The sequence below is a fragment of the Gymnoscopelus microlampas genome (assembly GCF_963454915.1).
Source record: "Gymnoscopelus microlampas genome assembly, chromosome: 6".
NCBI lineage: Eukaryota > Metazoa > Chordata > Actinopteri > Myctophiformes > Myctophidae > Gymnoscopelus > Gymnoscopelus microlampas.
This window is the reverse complement of record NC_139943.1, coordinates 11,500,225-11,518,674: the sequence shown is the minus strand read 5'-3', so window position 1 is coordinate 11,518,674 and position 18,450 is coordinate 11,500,225. Positions and strand designations below refer to the sequence as shown.

The window sequence follows — 18,450 nt, the reverse complement described above, 5'->3', positions numbered from 1 at the left end:
AAATAGAACTACACCTAAATCTACTGTAAGATTCCAGCAAAGCCAAGAACTTTTTACACAACGCATCATAGACGGATTTCCGCGCGACGTCATCACAGAGCAGAATGCGCAATCTGCGCATGCTTGGGGGAAACGAAAACGAGCGCCGTTCACTCTGTTGTTATGTTCGGGAGTTAGATAGCCATAATTCTGCTATTATAGGCATAATAGGCACAATGCTGCTATTATATACAAACAGATCCAACTTTCGACAAATCATTTTTATTGAGTAAACAAGGTATTACAAACTGCATAATTTAATCTACTTTCATTAAACCCGGTGAAGATCATTGCTTTTATGAATGGACATTTGACCAGAGCTGCTGCGGGTAATGGCGCCCTCTATAGGCTTAGTTGGCTTACCCCCTCCTCTGCGCGGTCATATCCTCTCAATGTTTACAAACATGAAACCCGTCTATGCGTTGTGAACTTGTAGATTGACTATCTTAGCTATTTTCTATTCTTTTTTGTTTCCGTTTTCTGTAAAAGTAACAGTTTTTTTTTGGACTTAGGAGGTTTCTGTCGCCCGACAGCCACGAAATGAAAGGAACATGGAGATAGAGCTTCTTGCAGGCATGTGTGGAGTGGGGAGCTCATCGTGTACTCTAATACTCGCCCTAAATTGATGGTTCTCAACCAGTGGTCCTTGAGGGGGTTCCAGGTGGTCCCCAGAAAAATGATGGAAGAGTTGGTGACCAATATGGACCTTTATAGATCTTTAACTCTTGAGAGCGTAAAATGAAACCAAATGGACCCGTACGGGTCCATTTGGTTTCATTTTACGCTCTAAAGAGTTAAATTATTGTTAAAACATCTGCCTTACTTAATTTACAAGAAGTCTACACTATTAAGGCGGCTTTCCATATGCATGGCCTCACCCTACCCCACACCACACCGCCCACTTGTGCCTTGGTTTCCACTACAATGAAGTGGGTAGAGTGGTGTGTAAGTGGTACTAAACTGGTGCCTAAAAAGTACCCAGTCCTGGGTAGGTCTGAGTTAGGCCAAGCTGGGCCACATGCACAGGTGATTTGCATTTGTATACAGGACAGTTGGCCACTCACCTACATTCCATTGTTAGGCAAACATTTACATTACAAATGAGTGTGAATGACCGGAGTCTGCTACTCATACCTGTGGATTTGAGCAGGGGTACTTTTGTGTAATGGAAACGGTAGATATTTTGATGCGGTGTGGTGTGGTGTAGTGTGCTGTGGTGTGGTGCTTAAGCTGCATTGGAAAGGGGGCTTTAGAGAATGTAGAAGAATTGTTATTTCGATCAACGTTTGCCTGTCATCTCTCCTATTGGTACCAACATCAATACAGCATGGAATTGTGGACTCTGGTATTATATCATTATTTGTTTGAAGCTGTTGGAAATAACAGCTCAAAAATGATAAAAAGAAGAGGGTCCATGAAGCCAGCCAACTCACCCAGCGTGACGCTGTCCACCTTGGGCCTCTGTGAGTAGGGCAGGTTCCTGTACACCGTCTCTATGATCTTCTCCTTCACCTGGGAGATGGTGTCACAGTTCAGCACCTTGACGGGCGTCACGTCCGGACCCTCGCCGTGCACCAGCACCTGCAGGGTCTGCAGCACACACACACACACACACACACACACACACACACACACACACACACACACACACACACACACACGCACGCACGCACACGCACGCGCACGCGCACACACACACACACACACACACCACGTTTAGCGTTGCAGCAGTCAAACTAATCGATTTAACCCATTAAGACCTGGAACTGTGTCATTTTTAGATTTGAGCTAAAAAGCATTATTTTACACTTTGGGCTATTCAAAAATAGCAGATCTACAAGCTCATAGCGCGGCACCGAGTGCCGCGCTACGAGCTTTTAGATCTGCTATTTTTGAAAAATCGTGAAAATGTGTGCAAATCTTTGAATATATATTGTTGTAAAGCAAACATTTGTAACTCAAATCTTTGCTTCTGGGGGTCCCTGGAACAAACAAATATTTTGATGGGGGTCCGCGGCCAAATACATATAATTGAGGGGGTCCTTGACATGAAAAAGTTTGAGCACCACTGATATAGAAACATACGTTTTTCAGAAAACTGTTGAGATTTAGGAGACTTCAGGTCTCAATGGGTTAATCGGTTATAGCATTTTTTTTATGCGCCGAAAAAGTTGCTTCAAAGCGGGTCTGTCGAAGCCAATGGGTCACGTGACAGTTCCCTTCGTCCATATTTTTTACAGTCTATGATTGGCACACACACACACGCGCACACACACACACACACACACACACACACACACGCACGCAAGACCCTCTGTGTCCAGGTTGTCTTAGCAACCGCGCTCTCAGTGTCGACACCTGCCAAGGAGCCCTCCACCTTGGCCCTCTAATGAGCAGAGGTGGAAGACGAACTCACAAAAAAAGGCCCAATGCCCAAAATGTGGAAATACTTTGCCGAAAGTATTGGGCGACATACTTAAAGTACCAAAACTAAAGGTACTCATGCACATACTATACATTTTTGTGACATATTTCAGCATTTGTCAATTTATTTTCGAAAAATAGCCGATCAACATTAAGCTCACACAACTCACGATGAATTGTGACACGTTGTGTGAGCTTGTAGATCGCGGCTATTTTCAAATAGCTCAAGTATAGAATATGGGTATGCAAAGTAAGTAATGTTTTCAAATGATTGTAGTCGAGTAAAAAAAATTACAATATTTGCCTCTGAGATGTAGTGGAGTAGAAGAAGTATACGTATCAAAAACGTGGAAATACTCAAGTTAAGTAAAAGCGGCCTCAAAGTTGTACCTAAAATACAGTACTTGTAAGTAATTGTACTTAACCCTTTAAGCCCTGAAGAAGCATCTGTGTCACTTTTTGATTTGAGCTAAAAAGCATTATTTTACACTTTGGTTATTCAAAAAATAGCAGATATACAAGCTCACCGAGTGCCGTGCTATGAGCTTGTATATCTGCTATTTTTGAAAAATCGTGAAAATGTGTGCAAATCTTTTAATATATATTGTTTTAAAGCGAAAATGTTTAACTCGAATCTTTGCTTCCGGGGGTCCCTGGAACATATATTTTTAGATGGGGGTCCGCTGCCAAATACATGTAATTTTGGGGGTTCTTGACATGGAAAAAAGAACCACTGATATTATGCCGACATACGTTTTTTCAAAAAACTGTTGAATCCCCCAGAAGAAAAGATTTGAGTTACAAATGTTCGCTTTTGTAACTAAAATCTCAAGATTTGAAAAAAAAAAAAATACGATTTTTCAAAAATAGCAGATCTACAAGCTCATAGCGCGGCACTCGGTGCCGCGCTATGAGCTTGTAGATCTGCTATTTTTTGAATAGCCCAAAGTGTAAAATAATGCTTTTTTAGCTCAAATCAAAAAATGACAAAGATGCGTTCCAGGTCTTAAAGGGTTAAGTTACTTTCCACCAGCGCTAATGAGCTAGCATCAGCCCTGGGCTCTGAGAGAGGTGGTGGGGGGCCAGAATGACACCTCCGGCTCTCTAGCTGTGCGCCACTCTGTCAGAAATAGCAGCTGACCACTCCATGGACACACACAGAGAGCCATGGGAGACGTGGGTAACCCAATCTGACTGCCAGCAGCATCCCAGCCTGTCTCCATCTGCAGGGAATGGACAGAGCCGGCCTGCCCTCTGTCGCATAGAAACCTCATTTGTCCATAATTCAACTTATTTTTAACCCATTAAGACCTGAAGCCGATTCTACAAATAGTCCTATAAAACCCAACAGTGTTCTGGAAAAAACGTATGTTTCTATATCAGTGGTGCTCAAACCTTTTTCATGTCAAGGGCCACCCAAAATATGTTGTTCCAGGGACCCCCCCAGAAGCAAAGATTTGAGTTACAAATGTTAAAACTGTTATAACAATATATTCAAAGATTTGAACACATATTCAAGATTTTTCAAAAATGAAACCAAATGGACCCGAAAGGTCTTTGGTTTCATTTTACGCTCTCAAGAGTTAAATTATTGTTAAAACGTACTTAATATACAAGAAGTCTACACTATTAGAGAATGTAGAATAATTGTTATTTTGATCAACGTTTGCCTGTTATCTCTCCTATGGTACCAACATCAATACAGCATGGAATTGTGGACAAAATCGTATCCAACGACAACACAACATTTTACGTTTTGGGTCTGAGAGGCTAAATATCATCAAACGGTGGTTCTGTGACTCAAATACCGATTCCGAATAAATAATGGACCTTGATATGACACACCTCAATCTGGGAACCCAGAGCCAACTGAAAAGGAAAACTAGCGACCTCTGCTGTTTGTTACTATGTCAGTTGGCTCTGGGACAAAGACGACGGAGTTTTCATTCCCACTAACAATATTTCTACACGGAACACTAACACCACTTCTCCCAGAGAACATGGTTATAAGCCCACTTGTTTCTATGATGAAAGAGCAAGTTAAAATGTGAATATCTTTCCGTGGTTTTGTCTGCTCCGAGGACACTATTGTTAAATTAGTTTCGGTTGGTTTCGAGTGGGGAAGGATCGGCGGACACGTAAATCCCGCCCACTACATTTGATTGGGTAAAGCGCGGCCTGCTTCCTGATCTGAAGGCACGCCCACTTGTAGGCCAGTGTGTACACGTTATGACGAACCTTCACGACAGAATGCTCATCGCAGAGCATTCTCTCAAGAATTCTTGAGAGATTAGACACACCTTGATATGGAAAAGGGTTGAAAACCACTGCTCTAAATGAGTGGGAAGCTCATGGTGTACTCTCTACTGTCTCTCTCTCTCTAAATGAAAGTAACAGGAGATAGAGCTTTGTTGCAGGCATGTGGAGTGGGAGAGCTCATCGTGTACTCTACTCTCTCTCTCTCTCTCTCTCTCATCCCCCCCCTCCTCCACGCTAACACAATCACAGAAGGCGATCCGTCACGCCGGGGGGACGTGTAATTCGGTCTAATTTGATAATTGTCCCCGACAATGCCATTACCCATGGGCCTCTTTATTTATGCGGACTTTTAACAGAAAACAGCTGGGTTCACATTAGCCTCCATTAACCCATTGAGACCTGGAACGCAATCGGTGCCACTTTTTCATTTGAGCTAAAAAAAGCATTATTTTACACTTTGGCTATTAAAAAATAGCAGATATACAAGCTCGTAGCGCGGCACCGAGTGCCGCGCTACGAGCTGGTAGATCTGCTATTTTTGAAAAGTCGTGAAAATGTGAGCAAATCTTTGAATATATATTGTTTAAAGCGAACATTTTCAACTCTATTCTTTGCTTCTGGGGGTCCCTGTAACAAAATATCTTGAGATGGGGGTCGGCGGCCAAATACATATCATTTTGGGGGTCCTTGACATGAAAAAAAGTTTGAGAACCACTGATATAGAAACATACGTTTTTTCAGAAAACTGTTGGATCTGTAGAATCGGCCTCAGGCCTTAATGGGTTAAAGGCAACATGATAGTGAGCGGAAAATAAATAAATAAATAAATCAAAAAGAGAATTTGGGACTTCAGAGAGAAAAGCCGCTGCAGTGTGCCGTCGTGTCCAATTTGGATACGGCGGCTTTGGGAAGGTCGGAGAGAATGAAGTCACGGAGGAGGAGAGCTTACCTAAGCTTACCTAAGCCGTCCAAATGGACCCTTACAGGCTCTGTAACGCTGAGACGCATACAAATGGAACCGAATGGGGACTCGCATGGTTCCATTTGTACCACTATCAGAGTTAAACTAACGCTGATGATTTTACAGTGATGCCCCGATGGTACCAAAATGGTTATAAGACGCGTATACCGCATTGGGGCTTTGTGATGCCTTGTCAAGCGTGTCCTGCATGGGTTCGATTCCCGAGCCCGGCTGCGGCTCAGGATTTGCTGCATGTCACTCCCAGAGGAGTCCCCGGTTATCTCCCCTCCTGTGTCCTGTCTCACTCCACCGTACTATCAAATTAAATGCCCCCCCCCCCCCCCCCCTCTGAACTATCGTTGTTGTCGGGCAGAAACCTCTTATCTCCATATTTTAACTTTTTGTGTCAAAAAGCAGATCTACAAGCAGATCTACAAGCTACAATTGCATTCTACAAAAAAAATTGCAATTGTAGCAGATCTACAAGCTCGAAACGCGACGCGAAGCGTCGCGTTTCGAGCTTGTAGATCTGCTACAATTGCACATTTTTGAGTGGTGCCAACCACTCCTACATTTGACTTTGTCCGTGTGTCCCTATGTCCGTCCGTCCGTATGTCCGTCCGTATGTTTGAGCACGGCTGATTGGTCAAGCTTCACGTGACACGTGACAATATGTTGTCACGTGTCACGTGACAACATATTGTTGCTGATTGCAACACAAGGATGCAACCAGTTACACTTTCAAAGGCACCACTCTCTTCACACTGGGTGTGATTTTCTTTAATCCTGAAAAGTACTGTTTTGGACAAATGAGGTTTCCAAAGCCCCCCAGTCTACACTGTAGAATCTTCAGGGCTTATTTAGTGCACCGTTGCAACCAAATGGACCGTTACGACGTCCATTTAGTTCCATTTGTACACTCTCTGTATACTGTATAAGTTACATTAACAGACCTGCGAGGGTTCCATTTTGAACCACGCGCGGGTGGTGGTCCCCGGACCCCGACGACGTTTGAGAAGCGGTGACCCTAAAGCAATGCATTTTTATCAGTTGCTGTATATTGGAATGTGTCGTTTCTGTGAGTGTGTGTAGTTCCTTGAGCAGAGAGAACATTGACACCGAAAATGGATGTGACAAAAGCTGGGCGGTTCGCCTCGGGGGTTTGTCGAGGGTTTCCATGGCAACAGTGGCGCGGACTCGGAGTGCACGTGTGTGTGTGTGTGTGTGTGTGTGTGTGTGTGTGTGTGTGGGTGGGTGGGTGGGTAGTGCGTTTGGTTCACCAGGACGTGAAATGCCATTCTGTCCCCACAGCGGTGTTGATTGTACATTTTGTGTGAGTGTGTTTTGTGTCTATATACTGTTAGGTGAGTGCATGTACAGTGTGTGTGTGTGTGTGTGTGTGTGTGTGTGTGTGTGTGTGTGTGTGTGTGTGTGTGTGTGTGTGTGTGTGTGTGTGTGTGTGTGTGTGTGTGTGTGTGTGTGTTTTACTATACTTAAGAGGGCCAAAACGCCCTCACAAGTATAGTAGGAATTGAGAAACAGATATTGTGTGAGGACAATACTCCTGATCCTCACAAGAGAAATGACTGCTTTTTTGGGGGTTTACAAGCATGTGCTCGTGTGTTTATTTGCATTACTATGCTTGCGAGGGCCAAAACGACTCACAAGTACAGTAGGCAGTGGTGGAAAAAGTACTGACATGTTTTACTTAAGTAAAAGTATCAATACTGCAATGTAGAAATACTCTGTTACAAGTAAAAGTCCGGAATTCAAACTGTACTTGAGTAACAGTACAACATATTGTTATCGAAATGTACTTAAAGTACCAAAAGTAAAAGTAGTCATTGTGCAGACTTGTTTCACAAGTTCAAAATGTATAAAAAATCTTTTGAAAATAGCCGATCTACAAGCTCACAATGCGTCGCATCGTGAGCTTGTAGATCGTCTATTTTCAAATAGCTGAAATATAGAAAAAAGATTTTACTTGAGTACAGTACTTGAGTACATGTACTTAGTAACTTTCCACCACTGCAAGTATAGTAGAAAAGTGTGTGTGTGTGTGTGTGTGTGTGTGTGCCTCACCAGAACGCAGTACTCCACGTCGTCCCCCAGCAGCCCCGTGTCGTTCAGTGTGTACTTGGCTTTCTTCACTCTGAAGTCCACCGGCCCTTTCTCAATCTGGTGCTTGATGGCTCGGAACAGTTTGTATAGGGGTTCACCTGCAGAGTCCTGCAACACACACACACACACACACACACACACACACACACACACACACACCTTTGTATCACTATACCGCTGTTGTGAGGACATCATCAACATTTTAGGATGCCGGCATTGAAAACGGCTGAAAATAGCCAAACAATAGCCAAGCTATCTACAAGCTCGTAGATAGAGCTCATAGATAGAGCTCGAAGACATTGGCATGTGACATCGGAAGTGTGATATCGCCACATACAGTATAAAATAGGGTAAATTCTAACTAAAACTCTAACCCTGACAACCCTTTTTTTATGTTGTTTCATGCTTTTGCTTTTCTTTTTTGCTTTATGGTTAAATTATTTGTAGTTTTTCTGTAAAGCACTTGTGCTTTATTCTTGTTCTGTAGCTCAAAGCACTTTGAGCTGCATCTCATGTCATGAAAGGTGCTAAATAAAGTTTATTATTATTATTATTACTAAACCTAACCTTTAATGTCTAATCCTAACCCCAACATGAATCTTTTTCTAATTGTAAACCCATCTCAAAAATATATTTTTAAACCATAAACAAAACTCATTGTTTTTTGCAAAGAGCAGGAAAATGGTCCTCACAATGTCTATTTCTCAAATTGTGTTTGATCCTCGCAAGTATAGTAACACGCGCACGCACATTAGCACGCACACACGCGCATGCACGGTATCACGCATACACGCACGCACGCGCACGCACACGCACACACACACACACACACACACACACACACACACACACACACACACACACACACACACACACACACACACACACGCAGCACACAGAATTGTCTCAGAACTTCGTCAAGTAAGCTGCAGTAATTAGACCCTTGCTCTCAGAGTAATGAACATGCTGCACATGCTGAATTCTAAGAGCTAATAAAAGAAATGGACTGACTGACCGCAGAGTCAAAACATTTCAATGCTTATCAAAAGCCTCCTTTCATACAGTATACGTAGACACCAATTTAGCCTGAAATACAGTATGTTAATAATGTGTGAATTGAGGCTCAGATGAGAATCATTTTGATAGCAATGAATTTCCGCAGAACTTGCACGAGCTTAATTTATACTCCGCACTTGGTGAAAAGAACAGATCTTTAAAGGGCAAGACCACGTTGGAAGAGGTTTGGGTTGTGTAGTTACCTTGCCATGGTGTAACTCCAAATATGGGCGAGAAAAAAAAAAATTGCTCCATTGATTAGAAATTGATCATTCAAAATATGCTCCTCATTGACATACATTGTTCGCTGAAACTGGTCTCAAAGTCACTCTTTTAGCATGTAAACGAACGCAAACAAGTTGATTCAGACAGTATAGAACATCACAAAACCCAGTACAGCTTTTTTTTTTTTTTTTTTTTTTAATACATTTCCTGTTGATTTGGCTGTTTTTATTATGAAGAAAACCCAGACTGGATCTGCGGATCCGGATCTTCAAATAGTAAAATCAGCAGGAAGTTGACATTTTTATTTAAAAAATAAACAGTACTGGGTTTGGTGATGTTCTATATAGTCTGAATCAGCTTGGTTTGTGTTTGTTTACATGCTAAAAGAGTGACTTTGAGAGCTGTTTCACCGTACAATTTGGACCAAGTCAATGAGGAGCATATTTTGAATGATCAATTTCTAATCAATGGAGGAATCATTTTTTATTTCTTGTCGACCTTTGGAGTTACATCATGGCAAGGCAAATACACAACCCAAACTCTACCAAAGTGGTCTTGCCCTAACGCCACTTCAAGTTGTGACGCGTTGTTTGCTTGAAGATCAGTCCTTGTTGGCAGAGCAGGGGTCTTCAATGTTTTTCAGGTCAAGGACCCCTTAGCTGAGAGAGAGATGAAGCAGGGACCCCCACTACATATTGTATAAAACTGTGTTGCAGATGAAACATTTTCACAGATTTGACAGCACTATCATATCAGTTTTGTGTAAATGGCCAATACCCTATATTAATGTTTTTCCTTTTTTTGCTTGTTGTTTACACACACTCTTTTCTATAAATACAGTATGTTGGATTCATGTTCATGTGTATTTTCAGACATTTAACCACATAAACCCTCAATACTTACAGTAAATAGGCTTGACCTTTGGCTCTGTACTTGATCTGCTCTATATTCCCTGTACACCAAATCTCTTCGCCAAAAAATAACAATGTGTCATGAGCTTGTATATCGGCTATTTTTGGTGAAGGTTCCCCCCCGGGAATATAGATGCTAGGGTTCAAGTGGCTAATGTAAAAAAAAAACTCAACACAAATATGTTGAGGACTCTCTGTAGTAACTCTGAGGAATGGTTTGACAGCTTTGACATTAGACTTGTTTGACAGCTCTCCAAAGTCCTTCTGGTACTTTTTAATTCATGAAGGCACGCGGGCAGCATTTCGGCGTCAAGCCTTCCTCACCGAGCATCACACTGACAGGAAGCCTTGACAACGAAACGCGTCCGTGTATGCTGCCCGTGCCTTAATGAATTAACCCATTGAGACCTGAAGCCGATTCTACACGTCTCCTAAATCCCAACAGTTTTCTGAAAAACCTATGTTTCTATATCAGTGGTGCTCAATCTTTTTCATGTCAAGGACCCCCAAAATCATATGTATTTGGCCGCGGACCCCCATCAAAATATTGTGTTACAGGGACCCCCCAGAAGCAAAGTTTTGAGTTAAAAATGTTCGCTTTAAAAATATATATATTCAGATTTGCACACACTTTCACGATTTTTCAAAAATAGCAGATCTGCAAGCTCGTAGCGCGGCACTCGGTGCCGCGCTATGAGCTTGTATATCTGCTATTTTTGAATAGCCCAAAGTGTAAAATAATGCTTTTTAGCTCAAATCTAAAAAATCACACAGTTCCAGGTCTTAACGGGTTAAAAAGTACCAGAAGGACTTCGGAGTGTCGGCTATTATTTTCCTATTCGTGAGCTGTGTGTGCACCCGGGAAATGACATTCATATAGACCGAGACCGTGCTCGTTTTTGTTTACTACTTTTGTTACAGCGTATCAATTACCTTCAAGAACTGATAGAGGCAGATAGACATCCAGTTACACAGCATTCTCTCCACCACCGTCTCTGACCTGGAAAGACAAACACAACATAACGTAACATAACGGTTTACCGTTCAGGATGCATGCTGATGATGACACTTTGCTGGAAGCTGTCCATCGGTATGGGGCCCTATTGTTAGCTGTTAGCATGCCTAATTAGCAGTCTTGTAATATAGGGGTGGGTGGGTGGGTGGGGGCGGGGGGGGGCCGTGTTGGCACAATGGTCTAATCAGCATAACGAGCCTTCTCCATCGGGGGATAATTAGTGATGTGTACTTGCAAAACAGCCAGTCGGAGGGGGCCTGCTGAGAGCAACAGTTGACAGTTCAGAATCGTGGCGCAGCCCTCCAGAATTAAGCCATTAAGATCGGGAACGCATCTGTGTCATTTTTGTAATTTGAGCTAAAAAAAACATTGTTTTACACTTTTGGCTAGATACAAAAATAGCAGATATACAAGCTCATAGCGCGGCACCGAGTGCCGCGCTATGACCTTGTAGATCTGCTATTTTTTGAAAAATCATGAAAATGTGTGCAAATCTTTGAATATATATATTTTTTAAAGCAAACATTTTTAACTCAAATCTTTGCTTCTGGGGGGTCCCTGGAACAGAATATTTTGAGATGGGGGTCCGCGGCCCAAATACATATCATTTTGGAGGTCCTTGACAATTATGAAAAAGTTTTGAGAACCACTGACATAACAACATTTAGGGTTTTTTCAGGAAACTGTTATAGGATTTAAAAGGCATTTGTAGAATCGGAAGCTCGGGCCTTAACGGGTTAAGTGAGCTAACTGTACCACAGTCCCACTGGGGGGGACAGGCTGCAGTTCACAGAGGATTTGACCTTGAGATAATAATAATAGTAATAGTAATACTGATGAATGTGTCCCCTTGCTTTTTTTTTCCTAGTTGTTGTCAGGGATATCGGGCCAAGTACATTTGCATAATAATACTGTACCAGGAGTGTGTCCTCTGCATTTAACCCATCCTAACTATTAGCATCAGTGGGCTGCTAATTAGTGCCTGGGGAGCAGTTGTCTTGCTCAAGGACACTTTGTTGTCGCTAAGCCAAGAGGAGGAGGAGGAAGAGCCGGGGATCGAAGCGACCGACCCCGGAACCTTTTCCGGTTCCCAAGCGGCCGCTCTACAGTATCTCCACTGATCGCACGTCATAGATGGCCAAATGTTTGTGTAGTTTGAATGGGACGCCGTGGGACTCGAACCAGGGACCTTAGTATCCCCATGAGAAGGTGACTTAATGGAGAGACACCTCAGATCATTACAGTGATGCAAGGACACTCACTGAGGAGTCTTACACACAGAGAAGTTAAATTAACCAATTAAACCCTACATACTTTGTTGACTGGGGTCCCCCAGGGGTCTGTACTTGTAGCCTGGCATGGCTGCGTAGATATTAGATATTAGTCTGGAATCTCTGTGTGGAACCTGCGTTTCCAAGGGGCGAATTCCAAAAAAATGCCTCTGGTGATAAACCCGCCCCATATTTGCATACTGGGCCCTGATTGGCCCCTCAGTACTTCGGAGGGAGTGAAATCCAATCACAACCGAGCGGTGCCAGACCAAATCTGCCGAGGGCAATTCTTTATTTTTTTGCAATGGCAGATTCGTCTGGTTTCCAGGCTAATTCAAAGATTCAATGTTTTGACCAGAATGACCACAAATGAGTCATGTTTAACCAATTGAGACCTGAAGCCGATTCTACATGTCTCCTAAATCTCAACAGTATTCTGAAAAATGTATGTTTCTATATCAGTGGTGCTCAATCTTGTCAAGGACCCCCAAAATGATATGTATTTGGCCGCGGACCCCCATCAAAATATTTTGTTCCAGGGACCCCCAGAAGCAACCATTTGAGTTAAAAATGTTCGCTTTAAAAATATATATATTCAAAGATTTGCACACATTTTCACGATTTTTCAAAAATAGCAGATCTACAAGCTCGTAGCTTGTATATCTGCTATTTTTGAATAGCCCAAAGTGTAAAATAATGCTTTTTAGCTCAAGTCTAAAAATGACACAGTTCCAGGTCTTAATGGGTTAAACAAAAAGCCAATGTGATTCTGCAAAAAAAATACTTAGTAAATGTATCTGGCTCACACATGACCTAACCAGCGTTATATAGAGAGAGAGTTGCGTCAGTAGCATAGACTCCCATTGTAAGAATGGAACTGCAGAAGTTCCAATGTTTGGAACTAACAGGTGGCAACATCCCGCTTTGCGGCGAGATCAAAGCGTGATGCAACTGTCTCTCTCTATATAACGTTGGATCTAACAATATGCACACTTGGCTGGGATAGGGAATCTCCTATAACACTGGAGCCGTGTGTATTGTAAAGCAGCATGTGTTTCCTGCTTGCGCTGCTGCTGTCTCTCTGCATGCGTTGCAACCACTTCCTCACCTGCGCAGCATGAGCTTGGGGTTCTTGCTGTGGACGTAGTCCCCCATCAGTTCCAGCAGCAGGGTCCTCATGATGTCCGTGTAGTACTCCAGTTTGCCGTGCAGCGCCACCGTCAGCAGGGAGGCGAAGTACACCTTGGCGCGCGCGTTGAAGTCAGGTTTGCCTTCGCACGTCCGAATGAACTGCGTTTCAAGAAATTAGAGAATACGTCAGGTGGTGGAAAATGTACTAATTTTTTTTTACTTAAGTAAAAGTATCGATACAGCAATGTAGAAATATTCTGTATAAGTTCAGAATTCAAAATTGACTTGACTAAAATGACAAAAGTATTGGTAACAAAATGTACTTAAAGTAACAAAAGTAGAAAGTAGTCCACTCATTACGCAGAATGTCCCATTTCACAAGTTTTCTAATTATATACAAAAAAATAATACATATATATATTATATATACAGTATATAATTTATAAAGATCTATTGAAAATAGCCGATCTACAAGCTCACAATGCGTCGCATCGCGACGCATTGTGAGCTTGTAGATCCGCTTTAAAAATATATATATTCAAAGATTTGCACACATTTTCATGATTTTTCAAAAATAGCAGATCTACAAGCTCATAGCGCGGCACTCGGTGCCGCGCTATGAGCTTGTAGATCTGCTATTTTTGAATAGCCCAAAGTGTAAAATAATGCTTTTTAGCTCAAATCTAAAAATGACACAGTTCCAGGTCTTAATGGGTTAATAGGTAGAGAAGTGTTAGACCAGCTGTGATGAGGGCATATTATTAGCTGCTGAAACATTGGTTTTCTTTTCTTTTCTCCCCAATTTAGTCGTTATGCCAATTAATTCCTCCCCACACACTTTTGCGTATTGTCACAGCTTTATTCTTCTGGCTCACGTCACCTCGCCAGTGAGGAGGAACCCCCACCGGGAGGACGTAGAGCCTCCGTCCTACTCCTCCCGCTCAACGCTCAAGAATGAGCTGATTGGAAGTGTAGGTGATCAAAGGTGACCTCACGAAACATGTTTATTAAAACAGTCATAATTCTTTAAATCAACCGATCAATAAAGTCTCCACTCACTGCTGGACAGTCACGGATGTAAATGGCAACTGGTTGACAGAGGCGTACTATTGTTGTATTGTTGTATTGGATCTATTAGCTCGTGCTCATTTGATTTGGCTATTTTATCTCATGTGTTTATGAAAGTAGATAGCTGATATATTGCACTTTTACCTTGGCGCTAGGTATACTCTTGGTTGCTTGTTTTTTTTACAAGAAATGCACTTAAGACCTCTGGTGATTAGTAGTTTCGTTCCCTACCTATGTTGAATGCACTTATTGTAAGTCGCTTTGGATAAAAGCGTCTGCTAAATGACTGTAATGTAATGTAATGTAATGTACGACCGTGACTCAGTGTTACCGGTTTATTTTTATTCTGTCTTCACCAACCATTCTTTTCATTTGTGTGAAATAGTCCAATCTTTCTTTCTAGTCTACCTCTGTCTGTAAATTGCAAGTTACAATAAGTGGAATAAATGTGATACTGTTATGAAAATGTCTGTTCTTTTTTTTTCTTAAATTGTATTCCATCATCATGAACTGGAATTCATACTCTCCCCATCAGTCTATTTATACCCGTCTAGTCACTCTGCTTCTCATTGGTGGGCTGATGAACAGTTCAGAAACCTGCCTACCACTGACATCATTGATGGGGATTCAAAGCTCATAGAAAGCACAGCTGTTCTCTTCCAGGAAAATGTGCATGCTATAATAGTTGTTCTCTGTGAGGAGGACCAATTATATGAAGACAGGTTGAAAATAGGTGAAGAGGTCTTTTAAGTGTGTGTGTGTGTGTGTGTGTGTGTGTGTGTGTGTGTGTGTGTGTGTGTGTGTGTGTGTGTGTGTGTGTGTGTGTGTGTGTGTGTGTGTGTGTGTGTGTGTGTGTGTGTGTGTGTGTGTGTGCGTGTGTGTGCGTGTATGTGTGTGTGTGCTTGCGTGCATGCATGCATGCGTGCGTGTGTGCTTGTGTGTGTGCATCCATGCGTCTTACATTGATGAGGAAGGTCTTGGAGTTGAGCAGGTTGGAGAACTGGTTGAGGGCGTTGGCCACCACGGCTTTGCGCGCCTCGGGGATGTCCAGCTTGCCCGTGATCATCACGTCGTTGGCGCCGTCCTTGGAGGGCAGGAAGAAGACGCGGTCCGTGTAGGTCTTGTAGTCCAGGAAGGGGATGCGGCCCTCGCTCTGCTCGTTGGTGTGGTCCTCCATCTCAATCATCAGGTCTGCATGGGAAACGAGGAGAGGAGATAAGATCAATGGCAGGCAGTGTGTGTAAAGTAACTGAGTACAATTACTCAAAGTACTATACAAAAATGTTGAGGTACTGTACTTTTGGTTTACGTGAATATTTCCATGTTTCAATACTTTATAGTGCCAGTGGTTCTCAAACTTTTTCATGTCAAGGACCCCCAAATTGATTATGCATTTTGCCGCAGACCCCCATCTGAAAAGGTTTTGTGCCAGGGACCCCCAGAAGAGAGGTTTTGTGTTAAAAAAAATCAAACATTTTCAAAAATAGCTGGCAGTGCAGCACGAAGTGATGCACTGCAAGCTTGTAGATCTGCTATTTTTGAATAGCCAACATATAAATGGATAAAATGTTTTTGGTGCTATATTAATTACTTTTTCTTTGATCCCACTTTGAGATCCACTGCTTTAATACTCCACTACATCTATTTGACAATAGCATTAGTTACTTTGCAGATTTATATAAAACATACATTAAGTGATAAATGATGATGATGTATTATTATAGGTTAAGTTATTCAGTAAGACTGTGTATTAACACATTGACTGCCAGAGGTTTTTCTATAACAGGATCAGCCAGTGCCAGGAATTTTGACCATTCTGACTCATATTTGAGGACTCACAGAACATTTTGTGTTATGACTATAAACAAATGGAATATCTCAAAAAAAAGCTTAGAATCTCTTCTTTTTTTCTGAAAAGAAAGTGAGTTGATAGCATGTTCCGTTCTTTAGCTAGAGGTAGTTGAATACAGCTTGGTCTTCACCAAAAACAGACCTTTTTGTTTAGATTCAGAGTTATGAGGGTTTTAGTAAAAGGACACACTTTAGATGCATAAAATGATTTCAAAAGTGTTTGACATTTATTTTGCCCCTTCATTGACATCAGTCATGTAAACAATACTTGTTTATAAAAAGACATTTAAAAAAAAAATGCTTTCGATTGTACATTTATCACTGTTTCCAAAGTGCAAGCTTATTTCAGCTCATTTCAAACAACATTATTCACTGTAATTTTTTTTTCAAAGTGTTTTTTCCCCCAAATAATAAATAATAATTCAAAGTTCAAAGTACAACATCAATACATTCATCGAGAGCTTCCTTTTCCAAACGTTTTGCCCACACAAGTCAAAATCTCAAGCCACACCTGTATTCATAGCAGCAAATAGCAGATCTACTAGCTTTTACTGAGCTTTTAGATCAGCTTTTTTTTTCTTTTATGCCATTTATCATGATTTGTGAAAATAAATAAATAAATAAAAATAAGTCTGTCTGTCTGTCTGTCTGTCAGTCAGGCTTCAGACTGTGACCCCCCCAAAATAATCATATTTGAACTGGGGACCTCATTTTGTTTGAAAATAGCAGATCTAGGCCTACAAGCCAGCCCTTTGTTTCTCTCTCTCTCTCTCTCTCGTTCCCAACCCGAGATCGCAACCCGCAGGTTGAACACCCTCTTCTAGTGGCCACGTGGGACACATTGTTGCCAGGTTGTGAGAGAGAAATAAGCAACCAGGTCTATGAAAACAAGCCCAAAACAAACGAGAGATGTGGTTGCCTCGCTATCATTACTTTGAAAAAAATAAAGAAAAACTCAGTCAGTCGCCATGAATCCTGTGTGTGTGTGCGCGCGCGCGTGTGTAGTTGTCCATGATCGCTATGTTGTTTCTGTGTGTGTGTGTGTGTGTGTGTGTGTGTGTGTGTGTGTGTGTGTGTGTGTGTGTGCGCGTGTGCGCGCGCGCGCGTCCACCTCGCTACAGGCTGCTCGCAGCCTCGCGTATACACACGAGTTACGTCTGGAGTTTTATGGATAAATCCGTTCGCCGTGATCGGTGCGGAGCCCAGGGACCCCTGGGACCCCCTGGACTTGTAGGGTGTGTGTGTGTGTGTGTGTGTGTGTGTGTAGTTGGCCATCGTTGTTTGAAAAACAAGTAACCTCGCATCACCAGTCTTTCCTTGGAGGAAAAAACAAAAGGCGACCGTGTCCAGGGAGTTTATTTTTTATATGGACATCCCACCGTTTGCCAACTTTGCCATGATCCCACCGTGGTGTTGCAGAAAACTGCTAAAGGTAGGCTGAGGTTATTTTTCACTGGAGGTGGACCCTCCAGTGGGGGGGTCCCTGGGCGGTTGGAGGTTTTGTGTGTGTGTGTGTGTGTGTGTGTGTGTGTGTGTGTGTGTGTGTGTGTGGGGAGGTGCGGATCGTTCGGACCCTCGGACCCCCAGGTGGCCAGGGGGTCCCTGGCCGTGGACTGGGGGTCCCCGCCTGGGGGTTGGAGGTTGTGTGTGTGTGTGTGTGGAGGTTGTGTGTGTGTACGCTCTGAACCAGGGCTATGTGTGTGTGTGTGTGTGTGTGTGTGTGGGAGGGGGGGTTGCGGTCGGAGCGTGTTGTTTTTTTGGAGAAAAAAGAGGCGACAGGCTTGTGCTTGTGTATCGATCGGGGACCCCCCAGGGGGTCCCTGGCCGTGGACTGGGGGTCCCCGCCTGGGGGTTGGAGGTTGTGTGTGTGTGTGTGTGGAGGTTGTGTGTGTGTACGCTCTGAACCAGGGCTATGTGTGTGTGTGTGTGTGTGTGGGAGGGGGGGTTGCGGTCGGAGCGTGTTGTTTTTTTGGAGAAAAAAGAGGCGACAGGCTTGTGCTTGTGTATCGATCGGGGACCCCCCAGGGGGTCCCTGGCCGTGGACTGGGGGTCCCCGATGACAGGCTTTGGCTTGTGTGTGTGTGTGTGTGTGTGTGTGTGTGTGTGTGTGTGTGTGCA

General features: G+C 42.9%; 1 protein-coding gene across 1 annotated transcript in view; it reads right to left on the bottom strand.

Moving 5' to 3' along the window:
- plxnb2b (plexin b2b) overlaps positions 1-18,450 on the bottom strand; it is a 338,202-nt gene that overhangs the window by 27,338 nt on the left and 292,414 nt on the right. Inside the window, exons 28-32 of the mRNA XM_084059938.1 lie at positions 15,443-15,672; positions 13,391-13,572; positions 10,930-10,996; positions 7,766-7,912; positions 1,473-1,629 (exon numbers count right to left, since the gene is read on the bottom strand). Coding sequence (XP_083916064.1) covers positions 1,473-1,629; positions 7,766-7,912; positions 10,930-10,996; positions 13,391-13,572; positions 15,443-15,672 — 783 coding nt within the window. The remainder of the gene's footprint in view (positions 1-1,472; positions 1,630-7,765; positions 7,913-10,929; positions 10,997-13,390; positions 13,573-15,442; positions 15,673-18,450) is intronic.